Genomic DNA, 15,150 nt, shown 5'->3' with positions numbered 1-15,150 from the left:
TACCACAGACACTATATTAACAATCCATTATGGAAAGGAAGTTGATTTTTTTTAAAGCACATTTTAAGGGAATTGTTTTGTTGCTGTGTTATGTCTTTTGTGTTTTTATACTGTAAACTGCCCTGTGATATGTGTGTGTGTGTGTGTGTGTGTGTGTGTAATAATAATAATTTTGCTCCATCTTAAAAATATGTCAAAATATGGATTTTTCACCTCTAGCAGCAAAATGTATGACTTATGTAAACTTCTGATTACAAGAACCCAGCTGGTGTCAATGACAATTTGCAACACAGAGAACACACCTGTCTATCTGTGTGAGAACTATAGTCCCCAAAGAATAAAGGTACAAGACAAAAGAAAACAAAGTCATACAGTTAAACAGCTAAATACATCACAATTAGTATCTGACTGCTATGGGTCCCCAGCCATCCTGTGATATAAAGCCTCTCTTTCTACTACTGGCAGATCACAGCATCAGACCTTAAGAGGATATCACCTTGTTGACTGTGCTTTCCTTCACTTTGTGTTAGAACTGCAACAGGATGCTGAGTGACTGGTCTCTGCAGAACATAAGGCTAACAGCATCCTGAAATTCTTTTCTTTCAAAAAGTCTTAACCTCTGACTAAAGCAGTTTATGAGATTTATTGGCTGCAAAAATCACCTCACAGCATGGGGGGGGGGGGCGTGGGGAGAGAGAGAGAGAGAGAGAGAGAGAACAATCCAGAGTCAGGTTAAGACATGGGCATTCTAAATGGATTCTTGTGTTCTCGCTGCTTGTTGCTGCCTAATAGTCACATTAAAATTTCAGGTTTAGGTGCTTGCTTTCTGAATTGGGAAAAAAGACTGTCTCTCACATAAGAAGCTAGGATGCTGCCTTGCACCATCTAGCTTAGTAGTGTCCATCCAGCTCCGTATATCCTACTACATTGACTGATAGTGACTCTCTAGTATTTCGGACAGGAGTTCCCCCCAGTCCTTCCAGGATATGCCAAGGATTGGACTTGGCACCTTGTGTTCTAAGTGCACTATGGCCTTCCCTATTACACAGAAGTGACAAAGGCTTACAGATCAGCCAAGCAGTCTCTAACTGAATCCAAACATCTTTAAAAACTAGCTTTAAAAGGTAAAGAAAAACATCACATTGCCAAAAGTGTCTGAGTTCTAATATCCATTCCTCCAAGGTTTAGTTTTAGGCTTTCAGTGGCATTCCCCCTTCCGCAGGGGTGTGGGGAACTATTAGAGAATGTTCTGCCCTCAGAGAGTGATAAATCCAATTGGTTTTGAGATGGTTCGGGGAGATTTTCTGGCTGGTATATGGCTGCGCCCCCCCCCTCCCTTAAAACCCTGGTTGATCTGTGGAATACATGGGTGGCCAGGGCAACTGATGCAATCACCCTGAGTGCCCTCTTGCACTTGATAACAGAGCTCTCAATTGGCTGTGTTTTCATTTTTGGCAAGCCACTCAGAATTCCTTTACTGCAACTGCAAAATATTTCTAATAGTAATAATAATGTATACATAGAGACAAAACTGTTTCACTGAATTCTACCCCAGTAGAGTAATGCTAGAAACGGTCTATCCTATTCCAGATTTATTATAGCCTATCTCAAGGGCCAGATTCAGGTGCCTACCAGATAGTAATCCATTTCCTGCAGTGGCACAGCAAACACAGACGTTCCTCTATGGACTTAAAGTATGTAATATGTGTTTTTCATGCAGTGACTCAGTTTCTGCAATTCTTTCCTCTTCCAATCTCAGTGAGTTCAGGGAGAGGAAGCATTGTACAAACAGAAGTCCTTGCACAGCTTCCACTGACAGGACTCATTAGTGAATCTTGCCCATCATTTTTAACCTGTTCTAAATGTGACAGAAAACTAGGAAGTAACTTCAGCAGTTGATCAATGTGCTGTAATCTTTTAAATAAAACAAAAACAAAAGGCTAGCATGAAGCCTTAAAAAAGGATTAAAGTGCAACATTTTTTGTTTGTTTTTAGCTGAGTATGCTTTCTGAATCCATAAGCCTGTCTGAAAACTCCCAACTCTGCCTTTAAACTATTTCTTTTCTTCTCATAATGCCAGTATTTTAATCAGATCAAAGTGAGTCTCTGTTAAAAGGATAATAATGGTTCATTTTTCACACAGCAAGAAATTGGTTTTCATAAATGTTCATTCCTCTTAATTCATACCAGTGAGTATCACAGCAGAGGCTCTCTTTGTTGACCTTAAATATAATCACAGCAAAATTTAGGCATACTGCTTCTTTTATGTAAGCTATTACTGCAATGGGAAGACATTCATAAGCTTGAAGTTGTACTTGGCAAAGAGTCATACTCTTACCATCCTTTATTACTAGCTAAGGCACTCATTTGCATTGGCTTCTATGGCTTGTATGAATCTGAAAGAACGTCAAACAAAGAGGCTACAGCGAGGCGTCTCCTTTCTTGCCCTCAATAAACCTACATAGTAATGATGCCATGACAAGGACAGAGCAGAACTGACAGCACAGACTGCTGTTTAGAGCTGAGAAGCAGAATTGGAATGGGGACCATGCTCTGGCATTAAGGAACCAGATATGGAAAACTATTTTTGGATCCCACAAGTCACAAAACTGCACAATGGCTCATACACTCAAGTGGTTAATAGCTCAGCTATTGCAGTAGAAGTCTCATTATTATAACAAAGCAGGTGTTCTCTTCCCCCCCCCCCCAAGCACCCCAAAGCAGTTCTGCTCTGAAAGTTATGGTAGAGCTAGAAATTGTTCCATTACATTTCATCCAAATCCTAAAATGAACTGTGGAATGCAGAATGGGTTCTACAGTAGACTATAAGGATTCTCAGGGAAACAGACTCACAGCTGCTCTCAAATGTATTGACCACCTATCCTGACATTTCTCCAAATGTTTTGAAGACTTCAGTCAGCCACAGCTAGCGTAGTCAGTAGTAAGGGATGATGGAAGTTTTGATTCAAAACAAAAGCAGGGTGACATGTTAGGAAAGGCTGGCCTAGACTGATCGGTTGCAGAATGTCTTCAGAGCCTACTGTTGTTGGCCTGAGAGTTTCATGAGCAAAGGGGCCCTGGAAGTCTTCAGAAAGAGACAAACTATTTTAGCATTCTCAACCACTTTTCTCAATCTTGCAATTTTCTTCTAATTTATGCCACAGGACTTATTTTGTCTGATTAGTCATTTAGATTTTTATTGAAGCTGTTTATTATCCCCAAGTAATCTTCTTTGTTCTTAATTTTATTTCTTGCTAGGTAGCACAATATCAAAAAAGCAAATTAGCAAAGGACTGTGAGGGAATTGCAACAAAGCAAAATGCTGACTACAAGGGGCAATGATAGATAAGGCTCTCATTTTTTAATAAAAAAATCATCACATATAATCAGCTTGTGGACACTGTCATTATCTGATTCACTCTAAGGAAACAGTGGGATGGATAAATTATTATTTCCCCCCAAACAATATGTAAGTGTGTAATGAATTGATTGGAATATTTCATGCCTGCTGTATAGTATATTTTTTTCTTCTCTTAATATGGCAAAACAAAATTAAGATAAACAGTGGTGTGATTTGTAGCATTATCAATTTATCTATGATGCTATTTAGTCTTTGCAAAGCGTAACCTAGTATTTTCAAGAGAGCAAAATATCTGTGCTTTGATGACATAATTAACTATGGTTTTATTGTTATGGGGACTGATGTGCTGCTTCCTCCCTCCCTCCCCTCCTCTGCTGCAACTATGATGAGGAACTGAAGCTTTGACTTCTGATTTGAATTAACCACTGTTGAACATTACCTTTGAACCGTAGACCATGGTTATTGTTAAATATAGTTAGTTGAAACAAGGGAGTTTCATAATCCATGGTTTGAAGATTATTTGTTTCAAACAAACCATAGTTAAGATTAAGATTAAAACTTTTTAAAAAACAAACAAACAAACAAACAAACAACCTAGAAACAATTAGAAATAATCACATCAATATGCAAATAGGAAAAAACAAACTTTTATATTATATAAAACAATACAAATAAACTTACCTAATTTAATTTAATAGATTAAACTAAACTAAAGAGAGTGGGGAGTTATTATGTATTTTGTGTTTTTATCTTACATTTTTATGTTGTGAACCACCCTGAGATCTGCGAATGATGGAATGATAATAATGATAAATAAACAAGAGAGAATAATATAAAATAAAAAGTAGAACAGCTGCATAAGAGACATCACCATGTTCAAGTCAATGCACCTGCATCCCAAAAGTTTGGATCCAAGACTCAGTCTTCAAATACCACCTCATTCCATCTCTCCCTGGCTTTTACCCAGAGATGCATTATGCCCACCATTACCCTTAGCTCTTACCCCACATGGAAGCCAATAACTTTCTGTCTATGCTATCTCACCAAGCAACATACATTCATCCAGTCTGCAGACCTTCAACAAGGTCTATGGGGATTAACACCCTTGCCCTTGCAGTGATCCACAAAAGGTTTATATTCCTTTGGCCTTTCCCCTTCCAGGTTGGCTCACCATGCCAACACAGTATATGCCTTTTAAGATGTTTCACTGAAGGGATGCTCCCCACCAAGCCACCCACTGTCTCTGCTGTCCAGCTGGAGCATATTGCAAGAAGCAGTCTCATCAAGCAGGTCCCTCAAAAATGAAAGCACTCCTACCAGAGAAGGATAGGGGAGGTGATGCACAATGGAGCTCTCAGACCATCTGCATGTTTCTTAGTTTGCTCTAAACCACCAGTTCAACACACCCACAGAACAAGGAAGGCTCAAAAGTGAGTTCAGTCCCATGTCAACAAAATACCACAAAAATTTGTTTCATTTGCTACTACAACAGCTAATATGCCACATTGGTTCTCTTTCATGTAAAATTATTACTAATCCAGCAGTGAGCATTTGACAAGAATTGGCTATAAATCTAACTAAATATGCAAAGCTTTTACAACCATGGGTACTTTTCATTTTATCCCTGTGGTAACATATATAGTTTCAATGATAAAACAACAACAACAACAACAACAACAACAACAACAACAACAACAACAGGCGAATCCTATTAAAGGCCTATCTAGCCGAATACAATTAAATCAATCTTACTTAAATAATATAGCTAATGTGTAAATTTCTCTTCTCTGCTGAGTATTCTTCTAAATTAGGTTAATCAGGTCCAATTCACTGGATATCTGTAGGTGGATGGCACATCATTCATTCTCTCTCAATCAATTGCTTCATTTCTGTTTCATGAGCAGAGCAGATCATTCTTCCAAAGACAATCCACTAGCAAAACTTACACAATGTCTTTAAGGAAAGGTACATCAGTCTTCAAGGCAAAATTAAAACCTCAATATGTATCTCTGAAACAATCCCTCACTACGGCTCAGCCTTTGTGTACTAAAATGTATAACCACTTAATGCACCTATAATAGGATTCAAAGTTTTATTTGACCTGGCAAAGCCAGAGTGCTTTAGAAGAATGCAAGAAAATGCAAAAACCATTGCAAATTAAACCACACAGTTGACAATGAATTCTGGAATCAGAAAGTTAAATAATGCTCTGCTATTATTTCCTGAGAGAGAAACCAAAAGACACAAATGAAGTGCAGGTTAGCAAAGTAGACACATCTGGCATTCAGGCAAATATTAGTGAAAGCTTTTGTGGCTTTACCAACATTATCCACTTAAGAGAGTAGCTTTTTAATGTAGCTCAGTATGCATTACTAAAGGAGATTTGTTGAGTACTTCCCTTCAAAATACCTGCAAGGAACAGTCTAGAAAGAGGGCAGGTACCCATTTCTCCCATGGGTGGCAGAATAAAAAGAACCAGTCCTTTATTTTAAAGGACCAGCAAACACATGTATCATTCGTACTTCAAATGCTCATGCACATGTGCAAATTGATAATCAAAGATTAATTACCACCAAGAGAGCTTCCATAGCTACTGAGGTCAGCTCACACACATTTTTCAATTCTTCATTCATTTGGCTGTCAATTACGAAAGGTTTAGTAATCAAGTGATAAACATGTATGCATTTACCAGCCCTTATTCTCTGCAATTCACAAATGGCTAACCTGCAGAAATCCATATATTGTTGGACTCCAACTCACATCACGCCCAGATAGCATGGCCTTGGCAGGAATGATGGGAGTTGCAGTCCTGCACATCTAGAGGACCACAAGTTCCCCCACTTTTGTTCTAATGTATAAGGAAACCCTCCAGCTCCTTTGAAGAGAGTTGCCACTTCCTGATACTAGCAAGTCCTGCTTTGTAGTTCCTAGGGGCCTCCTTTTTGAATGTTTTCGGAATCTCAGAACAGGGACATGGACTCATTTTAGCTGGGATCAGGACACTCTCCTAGTTAGCCATATGCCATAAAGTATGTAAGTGCAGAGAGAGAGAGAGAGAGAGAGAGAGAGAGAGAGAGAGAGAGAGAGGGGCAAGCAGAGCACCCATACCTGTCACTTTTTTTTAACACTGATGCTCAAGAAGCATTACATTCACCATGGGCTAAGATACTTGCATACAATCCAGCTAATTTATTGGGCATATCTTTACTTTATTGGAACTCCTTTATTGGAATTCCTGCATTGCAGGGGGTTGGACTAGATGGCCCTTGGCATCCCTTCCAACTCTAAGATTCTTGACAAAATCTGTAATATGTGCTCATAGGCATATGATGGAAATATCTGACATTTGACACAACAGAATTGAACAGAATTTGACACAACAGAATTGAACTCACTGCAGAATACCGTGGTGTGCTCCACACCAGTAGCAAAGATATCAGCCAAGGGCTGTGTCTACCTGGAAGATTTACAGCTGCCTGTGCTAATTATCTTTCCATTTTCTGAAAGAGAGGGAAACGTTATGTTCTCACTCTCTTATATCCACTGTGTACTGAGATTAGTCAGAGGACTAGTAGAGCCAACATTACTGTTGCACAATTAGGATGATAAATTCTACAGTCTTCATTTGCCCTGCTGGTCTCAGCAGGAGCAAGCTGTGTGTTGACTGCCAGGAATGGGCAGAAGTAATTGCTGATTTTTAAGCATGTCAACATCTACGATAAGTAAAATCTGAAGAAAGGTCTATCAATTCTAGTAAATTTGCTTTTTAAAAAAGAAAAAGAAAAAACTTTTCAAGGAGTATCCCAGACTTACATAATAGTTAGCCATGCTGCTGTTTCTAATGAGTCAGTTGAGCTGAACATGTCCCGATTAATCTTTCCAAATTTAAACATGACAGGCTTAGAAAACAAATGTCCAGCTGCAAAGGAAATGCCAAATTGAATTCAAGAGGTCCTTTCCCACAACACTTGGTGCAAAGGAAGAATTGTTTCAATCACAAACTTCTTACTTCCACCATACATTCCTAGCTTTTTGTATCCATTATGCAAAAGAACTACAAACATCTTTCCCCCCTCAATGACAGAACTAAGGGAGAAACTGGCAACATTTTTCACAATTTGTAATGTCAATTAAAACACAGACTCAGCAGTGAAACTACTTGTTTGAGGACAGCGATATCAGGCAAACGTTGGCTACTCGGTCTGCCTTAATAAAGTTTGACTATTCCACAACAGAATATTATGATGAGATAGAGCTTGGCTTTCTAAGTGCTTTAACTCTGCAGAAACTAATTATCACAAAGTGTACAGACCACTATAAAAGTGGGGTCATGCAAAGAGCTGTGTCCAGTGGTTGTGTAAGTGGAACACAGCTTGTACAACCAATATTTTGCCTTCATTTCCAGTTCCTACACCCCCTGAAAATCTACATGTGGTTGGGGGGGGCACTAATGAAGAATGTGGATTGTGCTGCATGGGGCTGCAGTTGAAGAGGGCAGAAAGATTTTGCAATGACTGGAGCAAGGAGATCATATTCAGGGGATGCAGAGGATAAAAAAAAGCGATCAGTTGTGTGTCCTGCCTTCCATTAGTGTAACCAATGGAGGCTGATTGGGGGGGGGGGAATACACATTGCTAGATTTGGGGAAATGTTTACATTTCAGCAGAGCTCCCAGAGGTCTGAACACTCATCCCCCAACACCACTTTCTGGACACGGCCCAGGAGGAAGGAGCAGAACCGGTCCAGAAGGATGTCGTGGTCAATGGTATGGAAGGCCGCTGAGAGATCCTGCAGAACTAGGAAACAGCTTTCACCTTTGTCCCTAGCCCGCTGGAGATCATCGACCAGCACAACCAAGGCAGTTTCAGTCCCATGATGAGGCCTAATCATGTTCTATCATGCTATTGCTATTTATCGCTTGTAAGCTGCTTTGGGATTCATTTGAATAAAAAGCACCATGGATATACAAATAAATCAAATCAAATCAAATCAAACTTAATTACAATCATGTCTAAGTGGTTCCTCCTGCTCTGTCCCTGACCTTTGCCATGCTACACAGAGAAGGTCCGCCTAGGGATTCTGGATTCTGGTGGCATTCGCTTGAACCCAAGAATGCTCTGCATGCTTTATCAGGGTCCCTGAATGTGGGAAGAGTTCAACAATACTTTGAACAACTTGGGGAGGGTGGTTACACAGTAACTGAGCCCACTTTATAATTAACCTCATTTGTTTCCTCTCAGCAGCATTTCTGCTGTGGTATTAATTCCATGTCGTTAACGGCACTCCTTTATTTCGAATATTTGTATCAACTTGGCAGTTTCTAAAATTATGACACTATTCTATATGTTTAAAGACTGAAGGATAGTCTATAATACAATCCTGTGATGGGGCTACATTGACCTCATCAGAAAATATGGTGCTTTTGGATGCATTTCAACCTGCTGGTAGGAAAACACCACCCACTGTTTGTTTGCACATTTCATATAAAAATGTATGCTTACTAATTATTGACAAGCTGTAAACTGAACACATTTCAGACTTGAAATGTTGCTAAGTAAACACCACATTACTCAATACAATGTTTTCATTTACATATCATCAGAATCATGTAGCATAAATCAGCTGTTGCAAGGCAACAGCATATTCCTCGACTATACTTTTTGAAAAGCTGTAGTAAGGGGTGGGGAGACACAGAGAGTTCAAAGTTTTCAGAAATGCAAATTCCTTAATTCATATTAAATAGTACTATTTATTTAAAAGATTTCTACTATACCATTCCACCAACAGATAACATGAGCAATTGATATAATAGCCCAAGGATGGTTTTTTGCACGAGGAATGTGGTGCATGCTCATTCACTGCCTTCTCCTCTTGCATGGCTGGATTAATTATCAAACTACAGTTTGTCATAACTATGGTTTGAGCTCTCATTATAAACCAGGATTGCAAACAATGCCATGCTGGCATTCAGGAATGTTCCCTACTTACAGCTTAGTAGGAACAGAGTACCAGTAGTTCCTAGTTGTTTCACTTTGCTTGTGTTTTTTGTAGTTATGCCCAAGACAGAACGAAAAGTCTATCTTTGGTTCTAATACAGGGCTGCATTTAAATTTGCTTGCCTGACTGAATGATCTCTTTCCTTGTGCATAGTTCTAGGAACTCTCCTAAGCCTCTCTGAAGCAGATGTGAGGAAAGTGCTGGGGAGAAGAGGGAAGGGGAGTCCTGTTGTGCAAGTGGAACTCATTCTGCTTGTGCAACTACTTAGTTTAATATGGTGCAAAATCCCCAGCCCTGTTTGACTGACTAGCTGTGAAATTATTGCAAAAGCATAGTTTGCAATCCTGGTATGTAGACAACAATCAGTCCACAGTTTTCCTTGGTTCAGAGTTCCCAGCAAGCCACAGTTTGACAAACCAGAAAGTACTGTATTAAGCTGGGCATGCAAGGTGAAGGAACATGCCTGCTATTTGGTGTCAAGGAGCCTAAGTGTTGTGCAGTCATTTACTCTGATGAACAGGTATGTATTGGGGGGGGGGGAGGTGACAACCACTCCACTTTGTAGGAAGGGAGCTTGGAACATTTGGCTCACCAGATGATGTTCCCATCCTCCCTGATCACTGGTCATGCTGGTTGGGCCTAAAGGGACTTGGGAGTGCAGAAACATCTGGAGGACCACAAGTTCCATCCCTGTTCAGTCAGGAAAATAATCCCCTTCTTTAGGTGCACCCTCCCTCAAGAGTCTCACTCTCAGACCTAACTATTGGTCATTTTCTGGACTGCAGAACTATGAGCTGACCACATAGCCTAAAAGATGCTCATTTGACCTCCCAAACTGATGGATAGGCACCAGGCCCTCTCTTCTAGGTTAATCTGACAACTCACTGCGTCAAGTAACAACACAGACTGTCTCCACCCTTACCTCATCTCAACTCATACCAGCCCTGCTTCATTTCCCCCCACCTCATCTTTTCAAAATGATATCCAAACTATATACCTACCATGCCCATCTTTGGCCCTAAGTTTCTGTTTGCCTAATCAAGTATCTGATTTGTAAGCATGCATCCTGCCTCTGGTCCACAGGACAAGTGCTCTGCCTGTGCTGAATTCAGACTCTGTGGACAGGGTTTCATAAGATTTTCCACAAACATATGGGACATATAAATCATGTCGGGATGCAGGGCGATATGCAGTTATTCCATAACTAATGTCTCTGACATGTGTCATCCCTACTTCTTCATCCACCACCACATTTCTGGAATGGGGATCTTAAATGCATTCTAAGTAACATGTTTAAGAGGTTCCCTGTAACAAGAGTTTTCGAATACAGGGAGAATTCTAAGCACAATGATCCAGAGATAGGAAGGATCTCCATTCAGACCTTCTACTGAACGTGTGAAGAACATTTGAAGCTGTAGTTGATGGAGCCATGACATTGGGGGTAGAGCTAGTGTGCACTGCCTCCCTGTCCCCTTAACATGCTTTCAGGGTAGGATACCGTGTTACAGAAAGTGACTGGAAGCATAAAGTATTTATTTTATGATCACAGATCTCATTTAAGACCAAAAGCCAGAATATGATAAAGCCATAAGCTCTGGGGAAATTCATATCCTATTATAAAACTGGAAGCCTCGCATCATGGAATTTTGCTTAATGCGCAGCTCTGAAATCTCTTAGAATATGCAAAATATATTTAAATAAAGTGTTGTTTGCACCACATACCCTTGTAGTTCTTGCATACAGCATGCTGCACACGATTCCCTTGTCCACATATTCCGTTATAAGGTAAGCAGACTCCTTCTGAAATGATCCACTTGTAGCACACTGGGTTTTCACATGGAATAGATTCTATCAAGTGCGGGCAATTGCCAGAAGTACCCATGGGTTCCACAATGATGTGTCTTTGCCTCATTTTGAAACCTAAGGAAGGGGGGGAACAAAAGTGATAGCTAGGTTTCACCTGATAAGGAAGGAAAGAAGTTACATAAACTGATTGCATAACTTCCAAATTACGGTCTGTCCAAAGAAAGAACAAATACCCCTTTAAAGGTATTATTTGTAGTTGTGTTGTTGTGGTTTTCAATATGTGCCAAGCTGCATCATGAACACTGCATAATGCCCATGCTTTGGGATTACATGAACGAGCCTTAGGCTCATGCACCCCCTCCATCCCTCACACGCTCTGATTCCTGTCAAAATTTCTGATCCTAAAACAGTTTGAGGTATAAGAACATGAGCTCCCATGCATTCAGCAAATTTAGAAGGGGCGGGGGAGTGGATCCACTACCTACACCTCCCTGTGTGCCGGTGTCACATCACTCAATGCCAATTCCCTGCTGGTTTCACTTCCAAACTTTTCATGCTGGGGGTGAAAGTCTATTCAGTGGTAGTCTTTCTGAACCAGGAACCCTGTGCAATCTGGGTTCTGCAGGCAGACTTTTGAATACTTTCAGCTGACCACAGATTTAAAAAAAAAAACCCATTCAGACCTTCACATTCAACACATGAAGGTCAGCAGTGAAGAGAGAAGGATGAGTACACTAAGTGAAAGAGAGCATGTGCAGTTCTGTGGCCCCTACATGAGCTTTAGCTCAGGTTCCAAGGAGACCTAAAATCTTGCCCATGGAAATAATTAATTATTCTGCATTATGAAGCAATAAGGAGCAGCCTTCATATTCGGCCAAACATATTGCTCTGCTTTCCTTTGAACCTCATCAGCATCTGGCCAGCCCAGGACCTCCAAATACAACTGCCTGGTCTTACACCTCAGGGAGGCCTCTTCAGTGCTGCCAACACAGCAGCTTGACTTCACCCCTGAAGGCGCATTCCATTGTCTCTCAAGACGGATGGATGCCAACAATTAGAGCCTGTTGGATCAGGTCAATGGCCCATCTGTTCCAGCATCTTGTGGGAAGCCACCAAGCAAGATCTGAGTACAATGGCGCTCTTGTCTCCTGCAGTTTCCAGTAACTGGTTTTCAGAAGCATACTGTCTCTAACAATGGAAGTAAGCCTAGCCATCATGGTGAGCAGCCACCGAGCAGCCTTATCCTCCATGAATGGGTCTAATTCTCTTTTAAAGCCATCCAGGTTGGTGGCCACCACTGACTCTCATTAGCGCATGTACCATAGTTTAACTATGTGCCGTGTTCATTCATCTAGTACAGTATTGTCTATGCCACCAATCAGTAGCTTCTCCAGGGTTTCAGACAGGGGATGTTCTCAAACTTGCCTGCAGATGCCAGAGGTCTGTTTATTAACAGAGTTTATATACTGCTTTGTGTGAATAGAACTTGCAAGCAGTTTACAAAAGGTTTTTTTTAAAAAAAACAACAACCTGCCATTAGTAGACAAAACAGTTACAGTCATACCTCTGGTTGAGAACGTGATCCGTGTAGGAGGCATGTTGCAACCCGCAGTGTTCGCAGCCTGAAGCGCCCTGTCTGTGCGCAGGCATGACGCGATTCGGCGCTTCTGCGCATGACGTCATTTTTGTGCTTCTGCGCATGCGTGAGCGCCGAAACCCAGAAGTAACCCGTTCCAATACTTCCGGGTTTGGTGCGGTCCGCAACCCGCAGTGTTCGTAACCCAAGGTATGACATTTTTAATGTTTTTTCCCCACACGAAGCAGATGCTATGCCACTGAATTACAGTCCTTTCCCTTATGCAGTATTACGTTTTAATATAATGACCCAAATAGTTATAAATTATGTAGGTTTATTCCTATTACATAGTAAATTGTTATTTTTTCCTTGGAAAAAAATTAGGTTACACATTTCGGGCTGTGATGTCCATTGGTATCAATAAGCTGTGGAGAAACTTGCGGTCCCCACCCCACAGGTCTTTAAAAAACACACTAAAAATGATTAATTACAAATCTAAAGTCAGCTTTTATACATTAGATTCATCCAGTTTTATAAGTTGCATTTTGTAATGTAGCAAGGCCCCACTCCTACAAAAAGCTGTTAAAAGTAGTTTAGAACACACCTTTTTTTCCCTTGATTATCTTGGCAGTTTTCATGAATGCAAGGCCCCCCATCCCAACCAGGAAGAAACCAGGCATTCAGGAGGGCATGGGATATTGCAGAGTTGGGAAGCCGGGGGAGCAGGAGCGAGACACAGCTTTTTTTCAACAGGTCTAGCAACTTAAGGAAGGAAGAAAAAGAAAACAAGAGGGAGCAAAAACACAGAGAGATTATTCCTTCAAATCGTGGAGTGTTTGCAATGCAGAACAAATATATTCTCAAGCAACCATCAAAATTATTGCAGAATACAAGTCTGGTGACTTCCGTTTCAGTGTATCTGAAGAAGTGTGCATGCACACAAAAGCTCATACCAAGAACAAACTTAGTTGGTCTCTAAGGTGCTACTGGAAATAATTTTTTTATTTTGTTTTGTTTTGCAGAATCCAAGCTAACAATAGTGTAATCAGCACAATAATTAGTGTCCCTGGTGCAACTCAGCACCGCAGCTAAGAATAATTTGTTTAACAAACGGATATAGTGTTCTTTACTTTTTTTAAAGGGATCACAGTGAAGTCTGTCTAATCTGGGGGTGGGCGGGGACTGCATTTAGAAGTCCTTACTACATAAGTAATCTCTAAAGCAGAAGCTCCTTCTCCTTACCTGTGTGACATTACTAGGCTGGATCTAGACACATCAAAGAAGCCTTTCAGTTTAAAGTGTGTAAATTTAAAGAGGGAAAACGGGTAGAGAAAAATGGGACTTCATGTCGCCATCTGGTGGCAAAACGTTGTATCACACATGCAATGCATATAATCACTTTTTCTTTACCAGTCTACAGGTGAAACTTGAAAAATTAGAATATTGTGGAAAAGTCATTTATGTAAGCAATTGTTTTCATTAGCTACTGGAGTTTAATATATTAGATAGACTCATGACATGCAAAGCGAGATATGTCAAGCCTTTGCTTGTTATAATTGTGATGTTGAGATATAAGTTGAGATTGTTATTTTTGGGGGTCTCATCAGCTGTACACCATAATTATCACAATTTATAACAAATAAAGGCTTGACATACCTCGCTTTGTATGTCATGAGTCTATCTAATATATTAGTTTCACCTTTTAAGTTGAATTACTGAAAGAAATGAACCTTTCCATGATATTCTAATTTTTCGAGTTTCACCTGTAGCTGAATCCCAAGAGTAAAGAGCTTGATAAGGAAATACGAAGTGGAGTGAGATGGTCTTTTGTTTTTTAAAGAGCCTCAGTGACTGATGAGAGAATCAAAATGGACAGAACCTAAAACAAGGCACTTGCATACTCTGAAATGCCCTAATTACTTTAAATATTTATTCACAAACATTGAGATACAAAAAGATATTGGTAGAAATGAATGCAATTAATTTCTAAAGTTTGCATCCAGTTATTGCACAATATGGAAAACATTTCTGATGGCGGAAGATGGGAGACATGGTTTTTTGCCAGTTTTCTCTACCTACTGCAGTCCACCATGCCATAGGCTATAAACCATATTGTTCTGCAGCATTCCCCAACCCATAGGAGCACCATTTCAGAGGAAATTAGTGGAAATAAGCTAATCTGCCTTCCAGCAGTCTCCGGTATGGTTTCAAATTTGATAGTGGGTCTCATGTTGAGATTCCTGCATTGCAGGGGTTGGACTAGATGACCTTGAGGCTCCCTTCCAATTCTATGGATTTCATGTTACATATTGGGAACATAATGAACCCTATAACTATAGTTCCAGTTACAGGTGGGTAGCCGTGTTGGTCTGCCATAGTCGAAATAAAATAGAAAATTCTTTCCAGTAGC

General features: G+C 40.3%; 1 protein-coding gene across 1 annotated transcript in view; it reads right to left on the bottom strand.

Annotated features, from left to right (window-relative positions):
- The window catches only part of THSD7B (thrombospondin type 1 domain containing 7B), a 352,151-nt gene that overhangs the window by 176,949 nt on the left and 160,052 nt on the right, over positions 1-15,150 (bottom strand). The window contains 3 exon segments of the mRNA XM_033164079.1: positions 11,081-11,278; positions 13,343-13,385; positions 13,387-13,502. Of these exon segments, the coding sequence (XP_033019970.1) occupies positions 11,081-11,278; positions 13,343-13,385; positions 13,387-13,502 (357 nt within the window).

This window comes from Lacerta agilis, chromosome 1 (assembly GCF_009819535.1).
Source record: "Lacerta agilis isolate rLacAgi1 chromosome 1, rLacAgi1.pri, whole genome shotgun sequence".
NCBI lineage: Eukaryota > Metazoa > Chordata > Lepidosauria > Squamata > Lacertidae > Lacerta > Lacerta agilis.
This window is presented reverse-complemented; position numbering and strand designations above follow the sequence as displayed.